General features: G+C 42.7%; 1 protein-coding gene across 3 annotated transcripts in view; it reads left to right on the forward strand.

Annotated features, from left to right (window-relative positions):
• Nucleotides 1-23,635, forward strand: part of DOCK11 (dedicator of cytokinesis 11) — a 204,439-nt gene extending 180,804 nt beyond the window's left edge. For 2 of the 3 annotated variants that reach the window (XM_043571394.1, XM_043571396.1), the window contains 7 exons: nt 3,801-3,914; nt 4,450-4,596; nt 14,659-14,869; nt 15,255-15,445; nt 16,518-16,618; nt 18,146-18,284; nt 23,163-23,635. In XM_043571394.1, the coding sequence (XP_043427329.1) occupies nt 3,801-3,914; nt 4,450-4,596; nt 14,659-14,869; nt 15,255-15,445; nt 16,518-16,618; nt 18,146-18,284; nt 23,163-23,285 (1,026 nt within the window). In that variant the 3' untranslated portion in view covers nt 23,286-23,635. Of the gene's footprint in view, nt 1-3,800; nt 3,915-4,449; nt 4,597-14,658; nt 14,870-15,254; nt 15,446-16,517; nt 16,619-18,145; nt 18,285-22,987; nt 23,006-23,162 lie in introns of all 3 variants that reach the window. The other variant, XM_043571397.1, reaches the window with a different exon arrangement.
• The last annotated feature ends 758 nt before the right edge of the window (nt 23,636-24,393 follow it).

Raw genomic sequence — 24,393 nt, forward strand, 5'->3', positions numbered from 1 at the left:
ATGATTCTTGGCAGTTCCATGGGGAGACCAAAGGGGCTGGTAGCCCTACTGGGACGAGTTTTTTTTCCAATTTAGTCTGTCAGATAAAGCTGTTGGTAAAGGGTAATTAATAAAGAACGTCGTATAAGGAATGCCTGTTGCCACCGGCCCAGGTTTTATATTCAAGTCTTGGAGTCCGAATCGTAATTTCTACGCCTATCGTATTAGGAAGGGGTGGTTTAGGATCCAAGCCTTCTTTAAAAAATGTTTATTTATTTTGAGAGAGAGAGAGAGAGAGAGAGAGAGAGAGAGCACGTGAGCAGGGGAGGAGCAGAGTGACATAGCACGAGAGAGAGTCCCAAGCAGGCTCCACGCCTGGCCCAGAATCCATTGCAGGGCCCAGTCCCAGGAACCGTGAGATCGTGACCTGGACTGAAATCAAGAGTCTGACGCTCAACCAACTAAGCCACCCAGGCGCCCCTCAACCCCTTTTTTTAAAAAGCAAAGCAATTTGGGGGCGCCCGGGTGGCTCGGTCGGTTAAGCGTCCGACTTCGGCTCAGGTCATGATCTCGCCGTCCGGGAGTTCGAGCCCCACGTCGGGCTTTGTGCTGACCGCTCAGAGCCTGGAGCCTGTTTCCGATTCTGCGTCTCCCTCTCTCTCTGCTCCTCCCCCGTTCATGCTCTGTCTCTCTCTGTCTCAAAAATAAATAAACGTTAAAACAAAAAAAATTAAAAAAAAAAAAAAGCAAAGCAATTTATCCTTAAGTATAGCAAGTATGCTTTCATCGTTTTCCCAGAAGGAAAACACATACATTTAATATCATCTGCATTGTTCTAATCTCTCTTCAGACTGGCCCTGATCAAACTCACTTTTTCTTCCCAGGTTCTAGGCCTTTTCTCTCTCTGCCGTAGTTTTAGGGTGTGTGAGGCATGCCTGAAAAATCATAGCGGAGTTCAAGTGATTCTATTAATAACTAAACCTAGGTCACAGAGGTGGCAAAGAATAGCCCACAAGATGATTGCCCCTTTTAGCAAAACATGACATCCTAAGAACCTTTGTAAAATTTCCAGAATACCCGCTTTCTTACCAGCTTGAAGATAAGGCTATTACATCCCCAGGGAGGGGGCGCCTGAGTGGCTCAGTGGGTTAAGCGTCTGACTTCAGCTCCGGTCATGATCTCACGTTTGTGGGTTCGAGCCCCGCGTCAGGCTCTGACAGCTCAGGCTCAGAGCCGGGGGCCTGCTTCAGATTCTGTGTCTCATTCTCCCTCTGTCCCTCCCCAACTTGTGCTCTGTCTCTCCTCTGTCTCTCAAAAATAAATAAATGTAAAAAAAAAAAATCTTAAAAAGGAAAAGAACCTCAGGGAGTATTTTGCTACTCAATCAACTAATAGGGAAGAAAGAAAAATATATCTTTACACATGAAAGGAAACGCTGTTTTCTATAGGGATACTCCATCTATTCCCTTGTCGGCTTGTAAAGGTCTGTGCAGATCCCCTAGCGTTCCACATGAGATGTAGTCCTTGTTTCTCGGACACTGATATATCATTTTTCACTGCATCTTTATGGGACGGGCTGAAAAAGTGTCAGAGACAGCAGCCATAAAGATAAGGAAGATTTCCCTCAAATTGAGCACAGCCTCTCTGTGCTCCCCGTTTTTACCAAGGTGCAACTCACGTAATACACAATTAACCATTTTTAAAGTGTACGATTCAGTATCATTCAGTGCATTCGTGATATTCTGAACCCGCCGCCTCTCTCTACTTTCAAAACATTTTCATCACCCCAGAAAAACACGTCCTACCCACTAAGTGGTTCCTCTCCCTCCCACCCGCCCTCCTCTGGCAACCACTAATCTGCTTTCCATCCCTGTGGGTTTCCCTATTCTGGATGTGTCATTAAAAAAGGATTCATAGAGATGTGACCTTTTGTGTCTGGCTTCTTTCACTTAGCATAATATTTAGAGGTTCGTCCACGTTGTAGCGTCTGTCACAACTTCATTGCTTTTTATGGCTGAATGATTTTCCATTGCATGGCTACGCCACGATTTGTTTATCCACGTATCCATTGACAGACATTTGGGTCGTTTTTCACCTTTTGGCTATTACGGAGACTTGCTGCTGTTGTGAACATTTGTGTCGACGTTTCTGCACGGCAACTGTGTTCATTTATCTTGGGTATATACCTAGGAGTAGAATTGCTGGGTCATGGGATGAGTCTATGTTTAACGTTTTAAGAAACCACTGAACTGTTTTCCCTTTTCCCTTCCCACCCACAATGTATACGTTCCACGGTCCGAACAACACCTGTTGTTTTGGGTTTTTCATGAAAGCCATCTTAGTGTGATGTGAAGTGTGTTCACATTATGGTATTTGATTTGTATTTCCTTATGACCGAGGATCTTGAACATCTTTTTATGTGCTTCTTAGCCATTTGGGTATCTTCTTTGGAGACCTGCTTGTTCAAAAGCCTTGCCCCTTTTTAAATTGGGTTGTCTTTTTGTTGTTGAACTGTGAGAGCTCTTTATTATTTTCTGATACTAAACCTTTATCAGATCTGTGATTGGCAAATATTTTCTCCCATTCTGTAGGTTGGCTTTTCACATTCTTAATAATGTACTTGGCACAATGTGCTCCCTTTTTCTGGGTGTACAGATGGGGTGGCTCAGTCGGTTGAGTGTCCAACTTCGGCTCAGGTCATGATCTCACACTCCGTGAGTTCGAGCCCCGCGTCGGGCTCTGTGCTGACAGCTCGTTGCCTGGAGCCTCTTTTGGATTCTGTGTCTCCCTCTCTCTCTGCCCCTCCCCCACTCATGCTCTGTCTCTCTCTGTCTCAGAAATAAATAAACATAAAAAAATTTTTTTTAATAAAAATAAAAGTAATCCAAATTAGGGATGCCTGGGTGGCTCAGTGGGTTAAGCATCCGACTTCAGCTCAGATCATGATCTCACACTCTGTGAGTTCGAGCCCCGCGTCAGGCTCTGTGCTGACAGCTCAGAGCCTGGAGCCCGCTTCGGATTCTGTGTCTCCCCCTCTCTCTGCCCCTCCCCTGCTCATGCTCTGTCTCTCTCTGTCTCAAAAATAAAAACATTTTTAAAAAATTTAAAAAAAAAGAAAACTTCTGTAAACTTGTATAAAAGCAGTCCTCACTGAGGCATATACTGTTATTTTTGTATCTGCATATTTGGTTTGTTTGTTTTTTTCTCTTGGTGGTCTGCTGTATTTCTGGGGCTACTATCTATGCCTCAGAATGGAAGGATCCAGATCTCTCTAGCATCCTAAATCAAGCCTTTCCTCATCACTCCACCCTATTTCTTCATCCAACAATGGGAGAGGAAATTACCCCCAGCGTCTGCTGTTTCTCTGAGCTTGACTGCATCTGCATTTATTTTTATCTCCAGAAGTTTTTGCACGAATTTTTAATTCTCGCCTTTGCCTTAAAGGCTCAAGCCAAAAAGCATCTGGCTTCTCTTTCAGTTAAACTAATTCAGATATAACGCAAATTGTAGTCAATAATACAGTAGGTTTAAAGTATGCCTTCCCATTGAGGTATGAATGAAATAAACCCACAGATACGCATCTAGTAGCAATGGTTATTGACCATTTTAATTTCTACCCTTAGCCTTGACATTGTTGAGGAATTTCGTCTAATTGTGACAGAGGGGCAGGGGAGTGTGGCTGACCCCAAAACACATTTTGAAAAGGAAATAGCGTTGCTTCTCCCCCAACCCCCTCCCCCCCCCCCGCCGCTGTGTATTTATCTTAGCCATTTAGTAATTAACCAAAAGATAAAGCTGGTTTGTATATTCTCCTTTTTCAGAAACTTACTCAAGTTTATAGAACTCTTCATGGAGCTTACACAAAAATTCTAGAGGTCATGCACACAAAAAAAAGACTTTTAGGGACTTTCTTCAGAGTTGCCTTTTATGGCCAAGTAAGTATACTTTCGTTCATAAAGTTGTTTTTCTTTCTAAACATTCACCTTTGAATTATTAGATTACTATAGCAGCAGGCATTGGTTCTTGCCTTCTGTCTAGATAGAGCGGCTAGCACAACAGCCGGAAGCCTCTGTAAGTGTGACGCTCACTTTGGTTTCCCTATCTAAATCCAGTAGGTCAGAGTCCAACGCAGAAGATTGGAATTTCTCCCTCAGTTTCATTTTCTGTTAAACCTCTTAAGGTATATATTTAATACCCAGTACTGAGAGCTTTCAAACGAAAAATAGGTAAGTGTGACAGGGAAGGAGAAAACACGAGCGTGGAAATCTTCAGGCCAAGTACATGGCCATGTGACTGTGAATCGGAAAATTCATATTTATTTGAAGTTAAAAGGGTCAGTACCCATGTGGCTCTTGGTGCCGCTTAAAATGTATCTCAAGCATACTATTGCTAGTTATCTCGTACATTTTCTGTAAATGCCGTGCCGGCTCGTGCTATTTGTAAGTGATTGTGTGTTTCACTTTGCCATAGTCTTTTTTTGAAGAAGAGGATGGGAAGGAATACATCTATAAAGAACCCAAGCTCACCGGCCTCTCGGAGATTTCCCTGAGACTCGTTAAACTTTATGGTGAAAAATTCGGTACAGAGAATGTGAAAATAATTCAGGATTCAGACAAGGTAACCTAGACCCTGCATTTTGAAATCATTATTTGTTCCAAGCATGCTACACTGCTCCTGACTCTTTCCTTTTCTGGCTGGTGGGGGAGAAGTTTGGAAATAGAGCCTGTCCAGATATTGAAAGAAAGGACCGGAGGGGCACCTGGGTGGCCCAGTCGGTTAAGCGTCCGACTTCAGCTCAGGTCATGATCTCACGGTTCGTGAGTTCGAGCCCCACGTCAGGCTCTCTGCTGACAGCTCAGAGCCTGGAGCCGGCTTCGGATTCTCTCTCTCCTTCTCTCTCTGCCCCTCCCCTGCTCACATTCTCCCTCTCTCTCTCTCTCAAAAATAAATAAACATTTTTTTTTCATTAAAAAAAAAAAGAGAGAGAGAAAGGACAGGGGCTTTGGAGTCTGAGAGAGAAGGATTCAAATCTCCATTCTCTTGCCATTTGCCCGCTGGTTGACCATAGGGAAGGCACTGAATTTCTCTGTGCCTCATATTTTCTCTTTAATAAAATGGAGATGATACTAGTGCTTTTAGTGCATTTTATTATAAAGTATCCTTAGTTTGGTAGTTACATTTGCAATGAAGTAAATTTAGGAGAGATCCCTTGGGACTTGCTCTAAAGGGTATCCGTCCCAGCAGGCCTTGCCAGGCCAGGATGAGAAAGATTCTAGCAAGAAAGGCTCCCTGCTAGAGACGCATAGTTTCCTCGAGGCAGACTTTTGGGAAAGCACAGTGGGACTGCCTGACCGTTCTTAGTCGCCACTGGTGTGCCCAGAACGAGAGCTGGCTTCTAAGGTAGGAAGGGGCCTACACGGTTCAGGATCTGCAGACCACGGCAGTATTTACCGAGCGACTCTGATGCAAGTGGCTTAGCAGCTAGTAGGTAGCATTGCCAGAGTGGAAAGCTCACGGCCACGGTAAAGACACGTCCTGGCCTACCCCGAAAATGATGTCGGGCACCTGGGTGGCTCAGTCAGTTAAGCATCTGACTTTGATTCAGGTCACGATCTCACGGTTCGTGAGTTTGAGTCCCACTTCGGGTGAGGCCCGTTTCTCTCTCTGTCTGTCTCTGCCCCTTGTGGGATTCGCTCTCTCTCTCAATCTCTCTCTCTCTTTCTCTCTCTCTCTGCTGCTCGCCCACTGCACCCTCTTTTTCTCTCTCTCTCTCTCTCAAAGGAAAAAAAGAAAAGAAAACGATGTCTTCCCTTTGTAGACTCACCTGTCTCTCTTGCTTTTATCTTGACCGTATGCCTTAGACATGTAAAAGTTGACAGGCCAGTAGATTTGGAATTCATTAATATTTGGCAAACCCTCTCTACCTCTTACCAGCTTCGCTATGTTCGTGGTGTTTATTAAGTTAAGACAACGGAAGATTTTAGCTCCTTGCAGCCAGATAGTCTTAGGCTCACTGCCACATAACTGATACCAAAAATGGAAAGTTAATGGAAAGCCAGGCTTGCTGAACAGCATGTGCAGTTTTCTACTCTAAGCTGCCCATGAAAACCTGGCTCGTGAGGGCTAGCGGAAAAGCACCGTCGGGCAGCTGGGCCCCTGACGTTATTTGTAGGCACAATATTTTAGTCCTTCTCCGTAGACAACAGACATAATAAGCAGTTGCTTACAAGTTCCTTGTTTCTTTCTTCATGTGTGAAAGTGAAAATTAAAAACACTCTTTTACCTTGCCAAAGAACAAACTCCGCTGGAGGGCACAGACCATTTGAAGAACCGTTTGGCGAGGTTTTCTAATATTTCAAAACCTGCGTTTCCTTGGACCCAATGATGTCACCTTTAAGATTTTATCTTGTGGGTGTTCGCTACCATAAAGATGTGTGATTAAAGGTGGTCATTGCTGCAGGGTTTATGTAGCAAAAACCGGGAAGCCATCTAAACGTCCATGTGGCTAAAGAAATTGTATTATCAATCTAATGGATGTGGCAACCTATGCATTAAAAAATTGAGATAGGGGCGCCTGGGTGGCTCAGTCGGTTAAGCGTCCGACTGCGGCTCAGGTCATGATCTCACGGTTCGTGAGTTCGACCCCCCGTCGGGCTCTGTGCTGACCGCTCGGAGCCTGGATCCTGCTTCGGATTCTGTTGTCTCTGTCTCTCTCGGCCCCTCCCCTACTCACGCTCACGTGCTCTTTCTCTCAAAATTAAACATTAAAAAAAATTTTTTTTTAATTTTTTTTTCAACGTTTATTTATTTTTGGGACAGAGAGAGACAGAGCATGAACGGGGGAGGGGCAGAGAGAGAAGGAGACACAGAATCGGAAACAGGCTCCAGGCTCTGAGCCATCAGCCCAGAGCCCGACGCGGGGCTCGAACTCCCGGACCGCGAGATCGTGACCTGGCTGAAGTCGGACGCTTAACCGACTGCGCCACCCAGGCGCCCCAAAAATTTTTTTTTAATTGAGATAGATTTCTAAGTGTTGGTTTGAACCTACCAAGATACTTTATTGAGGCGGGGGGGAAAGGTGAGGTGCAGGATGTCATGGATAGGATGATCACATTTGTGCAAACATTGATATTCACAATAACTTGTATATACTTAGGAAATTTCCGGAATGATACATACAAAATTGTTAACCATGCTTACCCCTGAGGAGAGGGACCAGAATCTTACATAGAAAGAAATTTTCTACTTTTCCCCTATACCCTTGTGTACTGTTTGAATGTGGTTGTTTTTTTTTTTTAATTTTTTTAACATTTATTCATTTTTGAGAGAGAAAGAGACAGAGTGTGAGCTGTGGAGGAGCAGAAAGAGAGGAAGACACAGAACCCGAAGCAGGCTCCCGGCTCCAAGCTGTCAGCACAGAGCCCGACGCGGGCCTCGGACCCGCGAACCGTGAGATCACAACCTGAGCCGAAGTCGGACGCTTAACCGACTGAGCCACCCACACCAGGCCCCCCTGAATGTTTTACCATGTACATATTTTACTTTTATAAGGTTAAAATCAGGCTTGACCTCTTTTTGTGTATTTCCCTTCTGTGTCTTGTCTTAGCCCAGATAATTACCTCACCTATCTCCTGAGGTGCCTCTTAGGAGAAATCTAGCTTACTTTTTCTGAGTGTGGTTGACACACGATGGTACATTAGTTTCGAGTGTGCAACATAGTGACTCAACTTCTCGGTATGTTACGCTGTGCTCACCACCAGGGGAGCTACCGTCGGTCACCGTACAAGCTACTGCAATGCCATCGACTGTACTCCCTGTGCTGTGCCTTTTATTCCCCTGATTATGCACTCCATAGCTGGAAGCCTGTATCTCCCACTCCCCTTACCCATTTTGCCCATTCGCCCCCCACCCTTCTCCCCTCTGGCAACCACCAGTGTGTTCTCTGTCGAGAAATCTAGCTATGTACTGGGAGAAAAAAGATGAAGATTTCCAGATACAGGCTTTTAGATATTTACGTAAGAACAGATAGAATGGATTTGGAGAAGCTAAAAGAAGCTAAGGAACTTTGTATCTCCTGGCCGTCTCCCATATATGTGGAGAAAAAAAAAAAAAAAAGGATACAGAGACTGTTTCCAGAGAGGTTTTTGTTGTCTCTTTTGTTTGTTTCAATGTTTGCTTTCTACACTAAACACAGAACCAGGCCTGTCGTAAAGTGCAACGACACTGACAGAGTCCTCAACACTCAAGTCACAAGCCAGTTGAGTTGAGAGAACACTGAGAGAGGGGCTTGGGCATAGTGTCAGGTTCATGGGGAGACTGATAGAGGGGAGGGTATCTAGAGCCCACAGGTGGAAAGTCCAGCACGGACAGTTCTGAGTTTTGCCTCCAGCAGAATATAAACATGGAATATAGACTCTTCATGAAAGGGCCCATAACTACCATAATTTTTATGTCTCTGGAAGAGAACCGTTCTTTCCTGTGGTCCCCTTCGAAGGACGGGAGGACCTAAGGTAGGATTAATGTAGTCAAGGGTACGCCCTCTTCCAACGTCAGTCACTTCTTGTGGATATACAAACCGGTAGGTTTTTCTGTAGGGTAATTGTGTAATATATATCAAAATCCTTAAAACCAGGTAAATCTTGTAACTGAGCAACTTCTAGGAATTGACCCTGAGGACTAAGTCAGGAAAAAAAAACGCACATAGTTTTAAATACAGGGATGTTCATCAGAGCATTCTTTGCAATAGCAAAACATTGGGAAACAACCGAAGACTCTCTTGATGAGGGACCGATCCAATAAATCATGTTCATTCCTATATCCGTCAAAAGTCATGTTGATGGCCACATAGAACTGTGATCAGTATAATACGCTTTTTGCTGCATGGACACGTAGCGTAGAATTAATTCACTGCTCTCACCATCCTTGCGTGTGCCGTTCACTGGAGCTTCCGGCACCGTGTTGGATAGAAGTGGCAAAAGCAGGCCTCCTTGCTTTATTCCTGATCTTAGAGGAAAAGCTTTCAGCCTCTCACCATGGAGTATAACATTCGCTCTGGGTTTCTCATAGTGGCCCTTGATCAGACTGTGGAAAATTCCTTCTATTCCTGGCTTGTTGAGTATTTTTATTATGAGAGGATGCTGAACTTTGTCAAATGCATGTGCTGCATCAATTAAGGTGATCATGTAGTTTTTTTCCCCCTTTATTCTGTTTATGTGGTTGTATTTACATTGATTGACTTTCATATGTTGAACCATCCTTGCATTCCGGGAGTAGATCCTACTTGGTCATGGCATATAATCCTTTTTAATATGCCATGGAATTCTGTTTGCCAATATTCTGTCGAGGATTTTTGCAGCAGCGTTCGTAAGGGATGCTAGTCTATAGATTTTCTTTGTCTGGCTTTGGTTTCAGAGTAATGCTGACATCACAGAATGAGTCAGGGCGTGTTCCCTCCTCTTCGGTTTCTTAGAAGAGTCTGAGAATTGGTGGTAGTTCTTCTTTAAGTGTTTGGTAGACTTCATCAGTGAAGACATCAGGTCAGAGCTTTTTTTCCATCAGACAATGTTTGATTATGGATTCAATCTCCTCACTAGTTATAGCGCTATTCAGAGTTTTCTATTTTGTTTTCATGGTTTAGTCTTGGTAGGCTGTGTGTTTCTAGGAATTTGTTCATTTCGTCTAGGTTATTTCATTTGATGGCATACAGTTGTGCATAGTACTCTTACAATCTTTTTTATTTCTGTAGATTTGGTAGTGATGTCCTTATTTTCAGTTCCTATTTTAGCACTTTTGAGTGTCCTTTTTTTTTCTTAGTCCATCTAGTTAAAGATTTGTCAACTTCATTGATCTTTTCAAAGAACTGACCTTTGGTTTCATTGCTTTTCTCTATTTTCCTATTTTCTTTTTTTTTTTTTTAAATTTTTTTTTTCAACGTTTATTTGTTTTTGGAACAGAGAGAGACAGAGCATGAACGGGGGAAGGGCAGAGAGAGAAGGAGACACAGAATCGGAAACAGGCTCCAGGCTCCGAGCCATCAGCCCAGAGCCTGACGCGGGGCTCGAACTCACGGACCGTGAGATCGTGACCTGGCTGAAGTCGGAGGCTTAACCGACTGCGCCACCCAGGCGCCCCTATTTTCCTATTTTCTATTTCATTGATCTCTGCTTAACCTTTATTTCCATCCTTCTGCTAGCTTTGGGTTTAGTTCCTCTCTTTCTAGTTCCTTAAGTTGTAAAGTCATGTTGTTGATTTAAGACCTTTCCTGTTTTGTAATGTTGTGTTTATAAGTCTCCTCCTTAGCGCTGCTTTTTCTGTGTCCTGTAAGCTTTGGTATGTTGTGATTTCATTTGCATTACTCTCTAAGTATGTCCCAACTTCCCTTGTGATTGTTTTTCTTTGGACCATTGATTTTTTTTTTTTTTCAACGTTTATTTATTTTTGGGACAGAGAGAGACAGAGCATGAACAGGGGAGGGGCAGAGAGAGAGGGAGACACAGAATCGGAAACAGGCTCCAGGCTCTGAGCCATCAGCCCAGAGCCCGACGCGGGGCTCGAACTCACGGACCGTGAGATCGTGACCTGGCTGAAGTCGGATGCTTAACCGACTGCGCCACCCAGGCGCCCCTGGACCATTGATTTTTAAGTGTTGAACTTCCACAAAATTATGAACTTTCCTATTTTACTTCTGTTATTGACTTCTAACTTCATCCCTTCATGGTCAGAGAAGATACTTTCTATGGTCTCTGTCTTTTTGAATCTATTGAGACTCGTTTGTGGCCTAACATACAGCCTATCTTGGAAAATGTCCCATGTACACTTGAGAAGAATGCATATTATCGCTGAGTAGAGTGTTCTGTATATGTCTGTGAGATGTGGCTGGTTAAGTGTGTTGTTCAGGTCCCCTACTTCCTTACTTACCTTCTGTCTGCTTGCTGTATCTGGTATTGAGAGTGGGGTGCTACAGCCTCCAAGTATTACTGTAAAACTGTTTATCCTTTGCACTCTGTCAATTTTTGCTTTATATGTTTTGATGGTCTGTTATTAGATGTGTAGATGTTTATGATTGTTTTATCTTCTTGCTGCATTGAACCTATTATCACTGTACAATGTCCTTTTTTTTGTCTCTTGTGACCTTTAAAAATTTAAAGTCTACTTTGTTCAATGTTAGTATATTCACTCCTGCTCTCTTTTGGTTACTGTATGCATGGAATATCTTTTTCTGTTTTTCACTTTCAGCCCATGTGTGTCTTTGGACCTAAAATAAATCTCTTGTAGACCACACATAGTTGGATCATAATTTCTTATCCATTCTGCAAACCTCCCTTTTGATTACATTTTAATCCATTTACATTTCAAGTAATTACTGATAAGGAGAGAGTTCTTTCCTTCTGCTATTTGTTTTCTTATGTGCCTTATAGCTTTTTTGTCTCTCATTTTTTTTGCATTACTGTCTTCTTTTGGTTTAATTGATGTTTTTTTACAGTGGAATGGTTACATTTGTCTCCCATTTCCTTTTGACTATATCCTGTAAGTATATTTTTATGGTTTTCATGGGGATGATATTTAACATCCTAAAGTTATACCACTCTAATTCGAATTTATACCAGTTTAATTTCCATAACATACCAAGAAATCTGCTTCTTTAACAGCTCCTTCCCTACCCCTTCCTGTTGGTGATGTTGTAGAATTACATGTTTTGTGTGTCCCAAAACCATAAGCTAATGATTTAACACGTTAGTCTCTTAAATTCTGTAGAAAACGAAATTTAAAAAAAAATTTTTTTTTCAACATTTATTTATTTTGGGGACAGAGAGAGACAGAGCATGAATGGGGGAGGGGCAGAGAGAGAGGGAGACACAGAATCGGAAGCAGGCTCCAGGCTCCGAGCCATCAGCCCAGAGCCCGACGCGGGGCTCGAACTCCCGGACCGCGAGATCGTGACCTGGCTGAAGTCGGACGCTTAACCGACTGCGCCACCCAGGCGCCCCGAAAACGAAATTTTTAAGTTACAAGCCAAAATTGCAACAATACTAGCTTTTAGACCAATAATTTTTTAATGTATTTGCCTCTTAAATTATGTAGAAAGCAAAAAATGGAGTTACATACCATTGTCACAATAACATTAGCTATTATAATCGCCCACGGATTTACCTTTACTGAGGTCTTTATTTCTTCACGCCGCTTCAGGTTACCGTCTGGTGTCCTTTCATCTCAAGCTGCAAGACTTCCTGCGGCATCTTACGTAGGACGGTTCTAGTGGCAACAAACTCCCTCGGCTTTTCTTTGCTGAGGACTATCTTCATTTCTTTCCCACTTTCAAGGGCAGTTTTGTCAAATACAGAATTCTGGGGCGCCTGGGTGGCTCAGTCGGTTGAGCGTCCGACTTCAGCCCAGGTCACGATCTCATGGATCATGGGTTCGAGCCCCGCGTCGGGCTCTGTGCCGACGGCTCGGAGCCCGGAGCCTGCTTCGGATTCTGTGTCTCCCTCTCTCTCTGCCCCTCCCCAGCTCATGCTCGCGCTCTGTCTCTGTCAAAAATAAATAAACTTAAAAATTTTTTTTTTTAATGCAGAATTCTTGGTTGACAGATTTTTTTTCTTTAGCGCTTTGACTACACTCACCCACTGCCTTCTGGCCTCCAAAGTTTCTGATAAGAAATCTGATCATCGTATTGAGACTTCCTTATTATGTGTGATGAGTCGCTTCTCTCTTGATTCTTCCAAAACTCTTTGACAGTTTGGTTTTAACGTGGCTCAGTGTGGGTCTCTTTGACTTACCCTACTCAGAATCTTCTTGGCTGTTTATAGTCCTCCTGCCTTTTATCAAATTTGGGAAGTTTTCACCCATTATTTCTTCAACTATTACCTCTGCCTCTTTCCATCTCTTTTCCTTTCCAGGACTCCTACAGTGTGCGTGTTGGTCCACGGGGTGATGTTCCTCATGATTGTCATATCTTCAGGTTCTGTGACTATTAACTCCTGTCCGCTCAAGTCTGCCTTTGAATCCCCCTAGTGAATTTTCATTTTATTTATCGTGCTTTCCAGCTCCAAAAATTGGTTTGGTTTCTTGTTAGGTTTCCTACCTGTTTATTGATGTTGACATTTGTTCATACATTGTCTTCTTGACTTTCTCCACAGCTCCCTTTAGTTCTTTGATCATCAAGACAGTTATTTTAAAGTCTTTTTCTAGTAGGTCTGCTATCAGGTCTTTTTGGGGAGACAAGTGTCCGTTGGTTTATTTTTCCCCTCCGAATGTGCCATACTTTCCTGTTTCTTTAGATGCCTGGTGATTTTTTTTTCTTGTTGAAAACTGTACATTTGGACTGATCCTGTGATCATTCCAGAAATCAGATTCTCCCCCTTTTCCAGGATTTGCTGGGTTTTGTTTTAATTGCCGTAGGCTGTCTCTGTATCACGGATCTGCCTAAATTCAGGGTCTTCTCGGGTCTTTTCTGAACCTGCACCTTCCCCTGGGCATGTGTAGTGAGTTTCTCACTTCCCTCCTCTATGCAGTTGATTTTGAGTGCCCTGGTCTTCAATGTCTGGCTCCCAAGAGGGAAAAGGAAAAATAAAGGGGAGAGATCTTTTAAATCCCCCGGAAGTCAGGGGTACTTGGGTAGCTCAGTTGGTTAAGCCTCCAACTGTTGATCTCAGCTCAGGTCATAATCTCATGGTTTGTGAGTTCGAACCCTGTGTCGGGCTCTGTGCTGACAGCTCAGAGCCTGGAGCCTGCTTAGGATTCTGTCTCTCCCTCTCTTCTCTCTGCCCCTCCCCTACTTGCACACATGTGCGCTCTCTCTCTCTCTCTCTCTCTCTCTCAAAATAAACAAACAAACTTAAAAAAAAAAAAGTCCTCTGGAAGTCAGTTCAGCCAGGGGTGGGGGATTATAACGAAAATGGCTGTATCCTCTTTGTACCCCTATAATCAGAAACAGCAGTCAGAGCACAGGTCCCCAGTATTTGGAAGACAGGGTCCTTCTTGCCCACCCTGGCTCCTGCAAGCTGTTTCGGGAACATGTGCACAGCTGCCTGCCATGGGGCTGAGGGGTAGGATACGGGTTGTGCCAAGAGCTGAAATTGACAAAAATCAGGCCTAACTGCGATTTTCCGTCCAGGCCTTCCCCTCCAGGTTACAAGCTTTCAGTGGACTCCAGAGTTCCAAAATAGTTAGAGCAGACAGATTCTGCCCGTGTAAATGTTGCCTAAGTAGGAAGATAGATTTCTGGTGCTCTCCTGCCTTCTCAGAATCCTCTCCAGATTCTTATTTTTATGGAGGCAGAATTCAAATGTACAGTTAACCATTGTAATGTATTTTTAAAGAATCAGAGTATGAAACAGCGTCTACCGTGACCTCAGCTTTGTAAATGTGTGTGCACAGAGTACAGATTGAAAGGAAATCTGTGAAAATGTGAACGACGGTCCTTGCTGAGTGGCAGGATTACAATTTATATTATCTTCCTACATTTCTGTAATTTCCATGTAAGTTTCTGTAACTTCTTTACAATCAGGAGGAAATGATCCTTACGAAAAGAATAAAGCTCTCCTCCAGGTGTGTGTTCAGTTGGGAGCACAATCCTAATGACAGTGTTCCTCAAGTAGTCTCCAAGGAGTTTATTATCTTACCTGTACCTGCTCTTCCCTTCCGTTGAATTAAAAAAAGCCAAACTTTCTTACTTGATAGGTGAACGCTAAAGATCTCGATCCAAAATATGCTCATATCCAAGTCACTTATGTGAAGCCCTACTTTGATGACAAAGAACTCACAGAAAGAAAGACCGAGTTTGAAAGAAATCATAATATCAACAGATTTGTTTTTGAAGCACCTTATACATTATCAGGCAAAAAGCAAGGCTGCATAGAAGAACAGTGTAAACGCCGCACCATCTTGACCAGTAAGTAGGACCTCGCGAGATAACATTTGTTTGACTTGCTTCTTTTTGATACACACAAGTAGCAGGTGGCCAGCAGGGAAGTGTGAACTGAAATTTTAATCCTTCATTTTTCTGCTGTTCTGTCACTAGCTTGCACAGACATGGCAATGTTATATACCAGAGTTTCCCCATATGTAATTCACGATTGCTCTAGGGTATCTGATAAAAAGAATTTCCCCCTCAATCCCGAAGTACTGCGGTGCTTTCTGATACCCTACGGTACTTTCTAGAGAAAGCATGGTGGGGGCAATTAAGCATCATGGATTTTTTTTTTTTTCCTTTGACCTGGCCGTTTGAACGGATCATTTTTTAAAGATAACCACAACCAATCTGAACATTTTAACAGCTTCAAACTCCTTTCCGTATGTGAAGAAGAGGATCCCTATAAACTATGAGCAGCAGATTCATTTAAAGCCCATCGATGTCGCGACTGATGAGATCAAAGATAAGACGGCAGAGCTGAAAAAACTTTGCTCCTCTGCCGACGTGGACATGATTCAGCTGCAGCTGAAATTGCAGGGTTGTGTCTCAGTGCAGGTATGTCGGTGGCTGAATACGTCTTAGACGTTTCTCGATAGGCTTGCTTTCCTGAGGGCACAGAGCAAGCATGAACCGCGGTGTGTATTCTGCGCTTACTGAGTGCAAACACCTGTGCAGTTTTCGATTAACCGAAAAAAATGTTCAGCGGCCATAAAATTTGCATTATGGCAGAAGACTTTAACATAAACTCCTCTGACTGCAGCCAAGCTCTGTATTTACAGAGCAGAAGTCATTAAGTACCTTACTGGAATATGATCGTTGCAGATTATTGGCTTTAGTCATTTTTTTTTTGAATAAGCTTACAGTAAGAATAGTAAATATGGTTCTCAGGTACAGATTTTTAATGCATCGAGGGGGCTTTTTAATTTTTATTTCTTTTAAGAGAGAGAGAGAGAGAGAGAGCACGAGCATGAGTTGGGGAGGGACAGAGAGAGATAGAGACAACAGAATCCAAAGCAGGCTTCAGGCTCGCAGCTGTTAGCACAGAACCCGACACGGGGCTCGAACTGACAGAGTGCAAGATCATGACCTGAGCCGAAGTCAGAGGCTCAACCGACTGAGCTACCCAGGCGCCCCAGGGATTTTTTTTTTTAATTTTTTTTTTTCAATGTTTATTTATTTTTGGGACAGAGAGAGACAGAGCATGAAATGGGGAGGGGGCAGAGAGAGAGGGAGACACAGAATCAGAAACAGGCTCCAGGCTCTGAGCCATCAGCCCAGAGCCTGATGCGGGGCTCGAACTCACGGACCGCGAGATCGTGACCTGGCTGAAGTCGGACGCTTAACCGACTGCGCCACCCAGGCGCCCCCTTTTTTTTTTTTTTTTTTTTTTTTTTTTTTTTTTTAAGGAGAAGTGCAGAGGCACCTGGCTGGCTCAGTCAGTGGAGTGTGTGACTCTTGATCTCGACTGTTGGTCTTGGAGTTGTGAGTTCAAGCCCCATGTCGGGTGTAGAGATTCCTTAAAAAATAAATAAATAAAATCTTAAAAAAATAATAAAGAGAGAAATGTAGACATTTCTTTTTGATTACATTCTAACAACTCTCTTATTTTTCTCCCTTTGTAATTTAGGTAAATGCTGGTCCATTAGCATATGCAAGAGCTTTCTTAAATGATAGTCAAGCTAGCAAGTATCCACCAAAGAAAGTAAATGAGTTGAAAGACATGTTTAGGTAAGTGCTTTGTCATTTTCCCTTTAGACCTCTATCTTTGACTCCATTTTCTTCCTCATAGAAACCAAAATATTCACCAAATGGTATCCTTCCAAAAAAAGACATTCTGTTCTTTTTTACAATAGCTAAGTGACCCTCTAATGGTACTTTATTTTTTTTTAATTTCTTTTTAATGTTTATTTTTTGAGAGAGAGAGAGAGAGACAGAGCACGAGCAGGGGAGGGGCAGAGAGAGGGAGACACAGAATCGGAAACAGGCTCCAGACTCTGAGCTGTCAGCCCAGAGCCCGACGCGGGGCTCGAACTCAGGAACCGCGAGATCCTGACCTGAGCCGAAGTCGGCCGCTCAACCGACTGAGCCACCCAGGCGCCCCTCCTATCTTGTGTTCTTAGTTCCAGTTGGGATTCTGCTGGTCCAGGGCTTGAGTTGAGCATCCCCAGGCATGTCTGAATGGTCTTGCATTACAAATCTGTTTAATATGTAGAGTTTATATTCAGAATAAGAGAGACGGGTTGAGTAAAACACACCAAGGAGAAAGAGAACTTATCCACTCGTTTGCTGCTGGTTTATTTCATTTACTTTTCCTGTCGGTGTGTTCTCAGCCCTTCCAGGTTGCAGAGTAACCAGTAATCACTCATTCGCCAGTATTTGTTAATGCCTGGCATGTGCAGAAAGATTCTACTAGTTGCTATGATAGGGATACAAAGCAAATGGGCAGTGAGGTACCTTGCCCCCTAAGACCTGCAGCCCGATCGTGGGCATTTAAATAGATAAACACCTGAAATGATGGAGAAAGACTTTTACAATGAGTCATCGACTGTCCCCACTTTTTAAAAATTATTGAAGTGTAGTTGACATGCAGTGTTATTAGTTTCAGGCCTATGACGCACTGATTTGACAATTCTCTATATTACTCAGTGCTCCCCGCGGGAAGTATGGTCACACCATCTGTCACCATACAACGTTATTACAACATTATTGACTACATTGCCTAGGCTGTACTTTTCATCTCTGTGACTTACTCATTTTATAACAAGTTTTTGTAGCTCTCAATCTCCTTCACCGATTTCACTCCTCCCCGCCCCCGCAATCTTTGTCCCCGCTCCCAGCACAGGGCAGATAACTCTTACCTGTAGCACCCAGTACTGTACTGGGTACATACTAACCCCAAATAAATTACTTTTGAATTGAATGCACGACTCGTTGTCTGCACATGCAAATTAACGTGAGCACAATAACGTTAGCTGATACAAGATCAAGTGACTGAGCAAATAGGCTTTCTAGAAGGCCTGCGTTTTGAGCCAGGTTTTAAAGAAAGTAAGAAACCAGAAGGGAAAGGTGGGAAAGAAAGGAAAAGGTATTTCAGACTCAGGAAGTGGCATCAGCAAAGAGTAGCAGTGAGCAAATACAGGATTCTAATTTTCCTTCTAGGCAAGCCATGGTTAAAGTGAATATCAAATTGATGGTCCGTGAGACTTTGTAGGAATAAATGACGAAACCCTTATTGTCTTTGCTTTTTGTCTACAGGAAATTCATACAGGCATGCAGCATTGCACTTGAGCTAAATGAGCGGCTAATTAAAGAGGATCAAATTGAATACCATGAAGGGCTAAAGTCAAATTTCAGAGACATGGTAAAAGAATTGTCTGACATTATCCACGAGCAGGCAAGTCTTAGGGTGGTTGAAAATGAAAACATGATCTGGGGCCCCTGAAGTGTTACTCAGCCGAATCTGTTAGTTCAAAATGTATTCCCTTGAAATGGTCCCGTCGGTGTTTTCACATTCGCTCCTACTGTCTTTAATCGTTTCAATGATATAATGCAAATGGCCTGGGAAGTCATTATCTGAAGCAGTTGCTAAAGCAATTATCGGTCATTAGCCATTTTGTTCTTTGGGCCACAGTGCTATTGAAAGTAATGAGCTGAGCAAATCTGACCTGCTCTACTGTCAACATGGGTAAGAGTCTCTCAAGAAGCAAAATGATGAGCACGGGAGGCAAATCCCTAAAAGAATATCCCTGTCTTTCAAAAAAAACAAAAACAAAAACAAAAAACACCTGGGTGGCTCAGTCGGTTGAGCCTCCAACTTCGGCTCAGGTCATGATCTCGAGGTTCCTGAGTTCAAGCCCCGCATCGGGCTCTGTGCTGACGGCTCAGAGCCTGGAGCCTGCTTTGGATTCTGGGTCTCCCCCTCTCTCTCTGCCCCTCCCCCACTCATGCTCTGTCTCTCTCTCTCTCTCTCTCTCTCTGTCAAAAATAAAATAAAAAAACACTTAAAAAAAAAAAAAGAATATCCCTGTCTCAGCCATAAGAAACTATAGTTTAGGTGATGTTCTGAGAGGCTTCCAAAACCTGAGAATTGTCTTAATGCCTGAACAGCCTACCCAAAACTCTGTTTTCATAAAACTTGTTAGCATTTTCATCTATGACTAAGTGTTCCTGACAATTGCAGCTACTTTATTAAAACCACAACCTAAAAAATAGGGAAGTCGAGACCTGTTCGCCACTTCCAGCCACATTACGTCATAATTAAGTTGTTAGGACTTTTATACATCTATTTATCTTAAAGCCAGAGTGTTCCTAGGTTATTTTTTTTTTAAAGTTTATGTGTTTCTGAGAAAGCGCAAGCAGGGGAGGGGCAGAGAGAGGGAGACAGAGGATCCGAAGCGGGCTCCGCACTGACAGCACAAAGCCCAATGTGGGGCTTGAACTCGCGAACCTTGAGATCATGACCTGAGCTGAAGTCGGACGCTCAACCGACTGAGCCACCCAGGTGCCCCTAAACGTCAGAATTTTTATGCCAGAACCCTGACCACTGTATACATGGATTGTTACTTTAAGTATTTTAACATCTTCAACATGTTTGTAAAAGTCTTAGCATTATGGTCTCATCCCTCAGTGATTGAGCCTAGTAAGCTTATTATTAAAGTCACCTTCATATCCTTACTAATGAAAACACCCAATAAGATAAATATTTGCTTCAGAAATTCTTCAGACTCTGAATTTTTAAGGAATTAAGACTTCTTAAAAGAAACAAGGGAAACTACAACCCTTCTTTAGAGAACATATTCTTTTTTTTTCTTTTTTAATTTTTTTATGTTTATTTATTTTTGAGAGAGAGAGACAGACTACGACCGGGGGAGGGGTGGGGGGGGGCGCAGAATCCAAAGCAGGCTCTGAGCTGGACGCAGAACTTGAACCCACGAACCGTGAGATCATGACCAGAGCCAATCAGACGCTTAACTGACTGCACCACCCAGGCACCCTGAGAACACATTCTTAAAGCTGGTTCCAGAACCTTCTCTGTCCTGGTAGCTGCGTTTCAGTGATTGCTTGATGAAGGCATTCCCCCAGATGAGATTGTCACACCAAGGGTGTACTTACAAATAAGCCAGCAGTGGCTAGTGTCCAAAGAACTGCATGGAAATGATGAGGAAAAGAAGAGATATTTCTAGGAAAACAGGCTAGTTGACTTTGAATCAAGCTCTGCCTCTCCAAATTTATCTTGTATGCTTCCCTTTAGGGAAGGCTGTGGGAAATTTAGTTAGCACAAGGTTGCATTGAATGACCAGGAGGCTCATTTTCTTTCTTCTTCTTCCTTTTTTTTTTTTTTTTGTCTGTTTTGTTTTTTGAGAGAGAGCTGGGGAGGGGAAGAGGGAGAGAGAATCGCAAGCAGGCTCAATCGTGGGGCTCGAACCCACAAACCATGAGATCACGACCTGAGCCTAAAGTAAGAGACGCTTAACATACTGATAATGCCACTCAGGGGCCCCTGTTGTCTGTATCTCAAGCTCAGAAGCGTAGGGATATACCTTTCTTTACCATCACTGTTCAGAAGCGTATTTTCATCAAGTAACTACATGATCTGTTCCTAGGAGCTGTCCAGTGTATGGGTTTCTGTTCTTCATAATCCATAGAAAATCAGCAGAAAGTTCTTCACAAAAGACACAACACTGACACACGCTGCTTTAAGCCAGTGTATAGTCTATTGCGGTTACTTGATTTGCATGCAACTGCATGACTTAGCCTTGAACTCTAAATCACTCAAACTGAAAACAAATTATTCAGTTTACTGCTATTTCGGTGATCAAGAGATTTAGAGCAGTCACTGTAATAAAGTTCTTTTCCCCCCTGAAGTATGGATCTTACAAATCTGCTGTCCTGTTTCCCATCTCTCATTTAATTCCCATAAGCCGTGGCTATTTTATTTAGTTGTAGAGACCTATATTTTAGATCCTTGACATTATACATTGATAGATAACCAAGAAAAATCTTAGTTTCTATTGGTGTATATTTACGTGAGCTGTCCTGTCCTAATGCATCATATTTAGGTGTGCCTCGTTTTGAGTAAATGTTGACTTTATAGTGAGTTTTTATAATTCAGGCTTTCCTATTAGAAGGAAAGGGAGCCTTTTTTTTCTCCATAAAAGAGAGCCTTTTTTTTTAGTCACACTTTGGCCTACGTTATTTCCCAAAGGAAAATAAAATAATACAAAATAAAATAAAGTGTAGCTGTGTTGTGACATATAAATTATTCTGTTGTGCTCCATAAATGATGACTTGACAAAAGATATATGGCCTGGAGATTCCTTGGCCCTTTTCGGTATAATCTGTTACAGTATACCACAATATACAGTTATTTTTAGAACTTCTTCAAGCTTTTGACTCTGAAAAGGGGATTTATATTATCTTAAAACTATTAATTGCAGGGGCACCTGGGTGACTCAGTCGGTTAAGCCTCCAACTTATTTATTTATTTATTTATTTATTTATTTATTTATTTATATTTACATCCAAGTTAGCATATAGTGCAATAATGATTTCAGGAGTCGAATCCAGTATAAGCCTCCAGCTCTTGATTTCGGCTCAGGTCATGATCTCATGGTTCGTGAGATCGAACCCCCTGTCAGGCTCTGCACTGACAGCATGGATCCTGCTTGGGATTCTCTCTCTCCCTCTCTCTCTCTCTCTCTCTCTCTCTGCCCCTTCTCTGTCCACACTTGCACTCCCTCTCTCTCTCTCAAAGTAAATAAATCAACATTTTTTAAAATACTAAAGTTTGGGGCGCCTGGGTGGCTCAGTCGGTTAAGCATCTGGCTTCGGCTCAGGTCATGATCTCATGGTTCGTGAGTTCAAGCCCTGCATCGGGCTCTGCGCTGACAGCTCAGAGCCTGGAGCCTGTTTCAGATTCTGTGTCTCCCTCTCTCTCTCTGACTCTCCCCCGTTCATGCTCTGTCTCTCTCTGTCTCGAAAATAAATAAACGTTAAAAAATTAAAAAAAAAAACTAAAGTTAAAAAACTATTAATTGCAAATCCATTTTTAAGTTTATTTTTGAGAGAGAGAGAGAGAGGGAAAGAGAGAGAGCAAAATGGGGAGGGACAGAGAGAGGGAGAGAGTGAATCCCAAGCAGCCTCTGAGCCGTCAACACAGAGCCTGACATGGGGCTCGATCTCACAAATCATGAGATCATGACCTGAGCCGAAATCAAGAGTCGGACGCTTAACCGACTGCGCCACCCCGGTGCCCCATAATTGCAGATTTCTTAACGAGTTAGAGTGCTACCAACTCTATGTTTTGTTTTCTACGCAGTGAGTCCCATATTGGCTTATCACATCTGACAGGTGTGGATAAATAATTAGTCATCCCTCCAACCTCTGCTTGGCTCTCAGATTAGTGTCATGAGTTACAAATTTTGTAAGAGGAAATTATTATGGAGTTTCTACAAGACGTGGTTTGTAGCAACACAAACGATGTGACTCATTGCTGTCACCAGAGACCAGTTTGTGGGCTTAATACTGAATTTTCAAAAGCTGACTTGAGAACCAAGTATCGAAAGCTTGAGATCTAAGTGGGGATCGCATAGTAAGGAGGTCAGATGTGATGTATATGGTATTCTTTTCTTCCATCTAATCCACGCAGGAGCTTTCTGTTGCTTTTGGTCACACAAGATGGAAAAATTTTTTAAATCTCTGTATCAATATGAATATATATGTTTATATACTTATGGGATATAAAGTTTATATTTTGTATGTATGGAGTTCTTCATTTCCATGAAAAATCCTCTGCATCGATCAGCTTATGTAATTGTAGTGTATCTTTCGAAAAGAAATACGCACTTGTGACTTTACTGGGTATTATTTTCCAAGTCTCTCGGTAAGGAGCACGGGTATCTGTGTGTTTGAAACGCCCTACGGGTGATTCTGAGAGCCACTGTTTAGAGCTCTTGTTATGAGTATTCGTTAAAAAATATTTTCAAGATCGCATTACCTCTCACTTTTTCTTGAATTTTGCATTTCACAGTCTTTTGTTTTTCCAAATGAGTAACCAGATCTTTTCTGCTTTTTTAATATGCGGCCTCTGTAATACAGCTTTGAAGACTTAAGTCGGTAACGTTATCCTTTGCTCTTTCTGCTTTATGTCATTTTAAATAGCTAAGTGTCAGTGACAAATTGAAATATGCCTGTAATTTCACATGCACATACTTTCTTGACAGCGGCCATTATGCCTCGTGATAAACACGTACGTTTCTTTTGTTTGTTTTAGATATTACAAGAAGACACAATACATTCCCCTTGGATGAGGAACACGTTACATGTATTTTGTGCCATTAGCGGTACGTCGAGTGACAGAGGTTATGGTTCCCCAAGATACACTGCTGAAATATGAGGACGTGCAACTGTCAAGTGACAACGAGACTGTGACCTTTCTCAGGAATGAGCGGAGCTGTGCAAACGTTCCAATGTAAAGATGTGATACACACGGAGTGTTTCTTCCTGACACCAAAATTTTCATGCTTTCAAACAGGGTGCTTACATATTTGTAAATATCTAAGCAACTTGAAAGTGCCTGGTAAATTGCACCACTGTGCTCGGTTTGTACTTTTTTAGGTAAATCTACATACGGAGAAGCAGAGCTCAACAACGTGAATTCAGTTTGCTTAATTATCGCTTACAGTAACCATGGTACTATGTAAAATTGTATAATGGAACACAATAAAAGGTAAAACTTATTTGTAATTAGAAGTGAAGGAGACAATACTTTGAACTTAGCATTTTTCTTGACGAGGAGCCCACGGCATGATCATGCTAGTCCTTGGAGAGCACAAAAGTGACCAGATTTCCAGAAAACATGGATATTTCAAAGTGGGGAGGGCACTTGAAATCCTGCCTGCTGGCAGTCAAGGCGAGGCTCCAGGAGACAAAATTGTTACTTAAAGCGGAGACTTGCACAAGGAAAGGCTGTACCTAGAAATACCAACACTTAACCGTTCCTTCAAGTTTTGATCCAGCGAAGCTGGGTAGGTAATCAAGGCGGGCTCTCTCCGACTTGCAGGACGAGGGTTCATATATGACATAGGTTTCCCTAGGAAGGCGGCATCTGTTGCCAGGGTTTCGTCATCGGGGGCCATCCACAAAACTAGATAAAACATTCCTGCGAATTCACAGTGAGTGCACCCTATGCAACTTCAGAGCTTTCAAAGCAGCAGAGGCAGGTAGGCATTTTATAATGACTCTTTTTTTCCAGTTTGCAAGATTGGCACGTATTTTGATAGAACTTGATGGTTGCAGCATTTTGGCTGGTGGGGGTCAGGATACACACCCACCGCAGACTTAGCGACTGCTAGCTAGGGATTACATTTCTAACCACGAAGACCTCTCAGACTGCCGAAATCATTCAAGAGAAACCAAGATGTAATGAACTTCTTTTGCTGGAATTACCCACGTCATTTTGACCGGCTTTCATGTAAACTTCAGGTTCTAGACATAGTTTCCTT

Source organism: Prionailurus bengalensis, chromosome X (genome assembly GCF_016509475.1).
Source record: "Prionailurus bengalensis isolate Pbe53 chromosome X, Fcat_Pben_1.1_paternal_pri, whole genome shotgun sequence".
In the NCBI taxonomy this organism is placed as follows: Eukaryota; Metazoa; Chordata; class Mammalia; order Carnivora; family Felidae; genus Prionailurus; species Prionailurus bengalensis.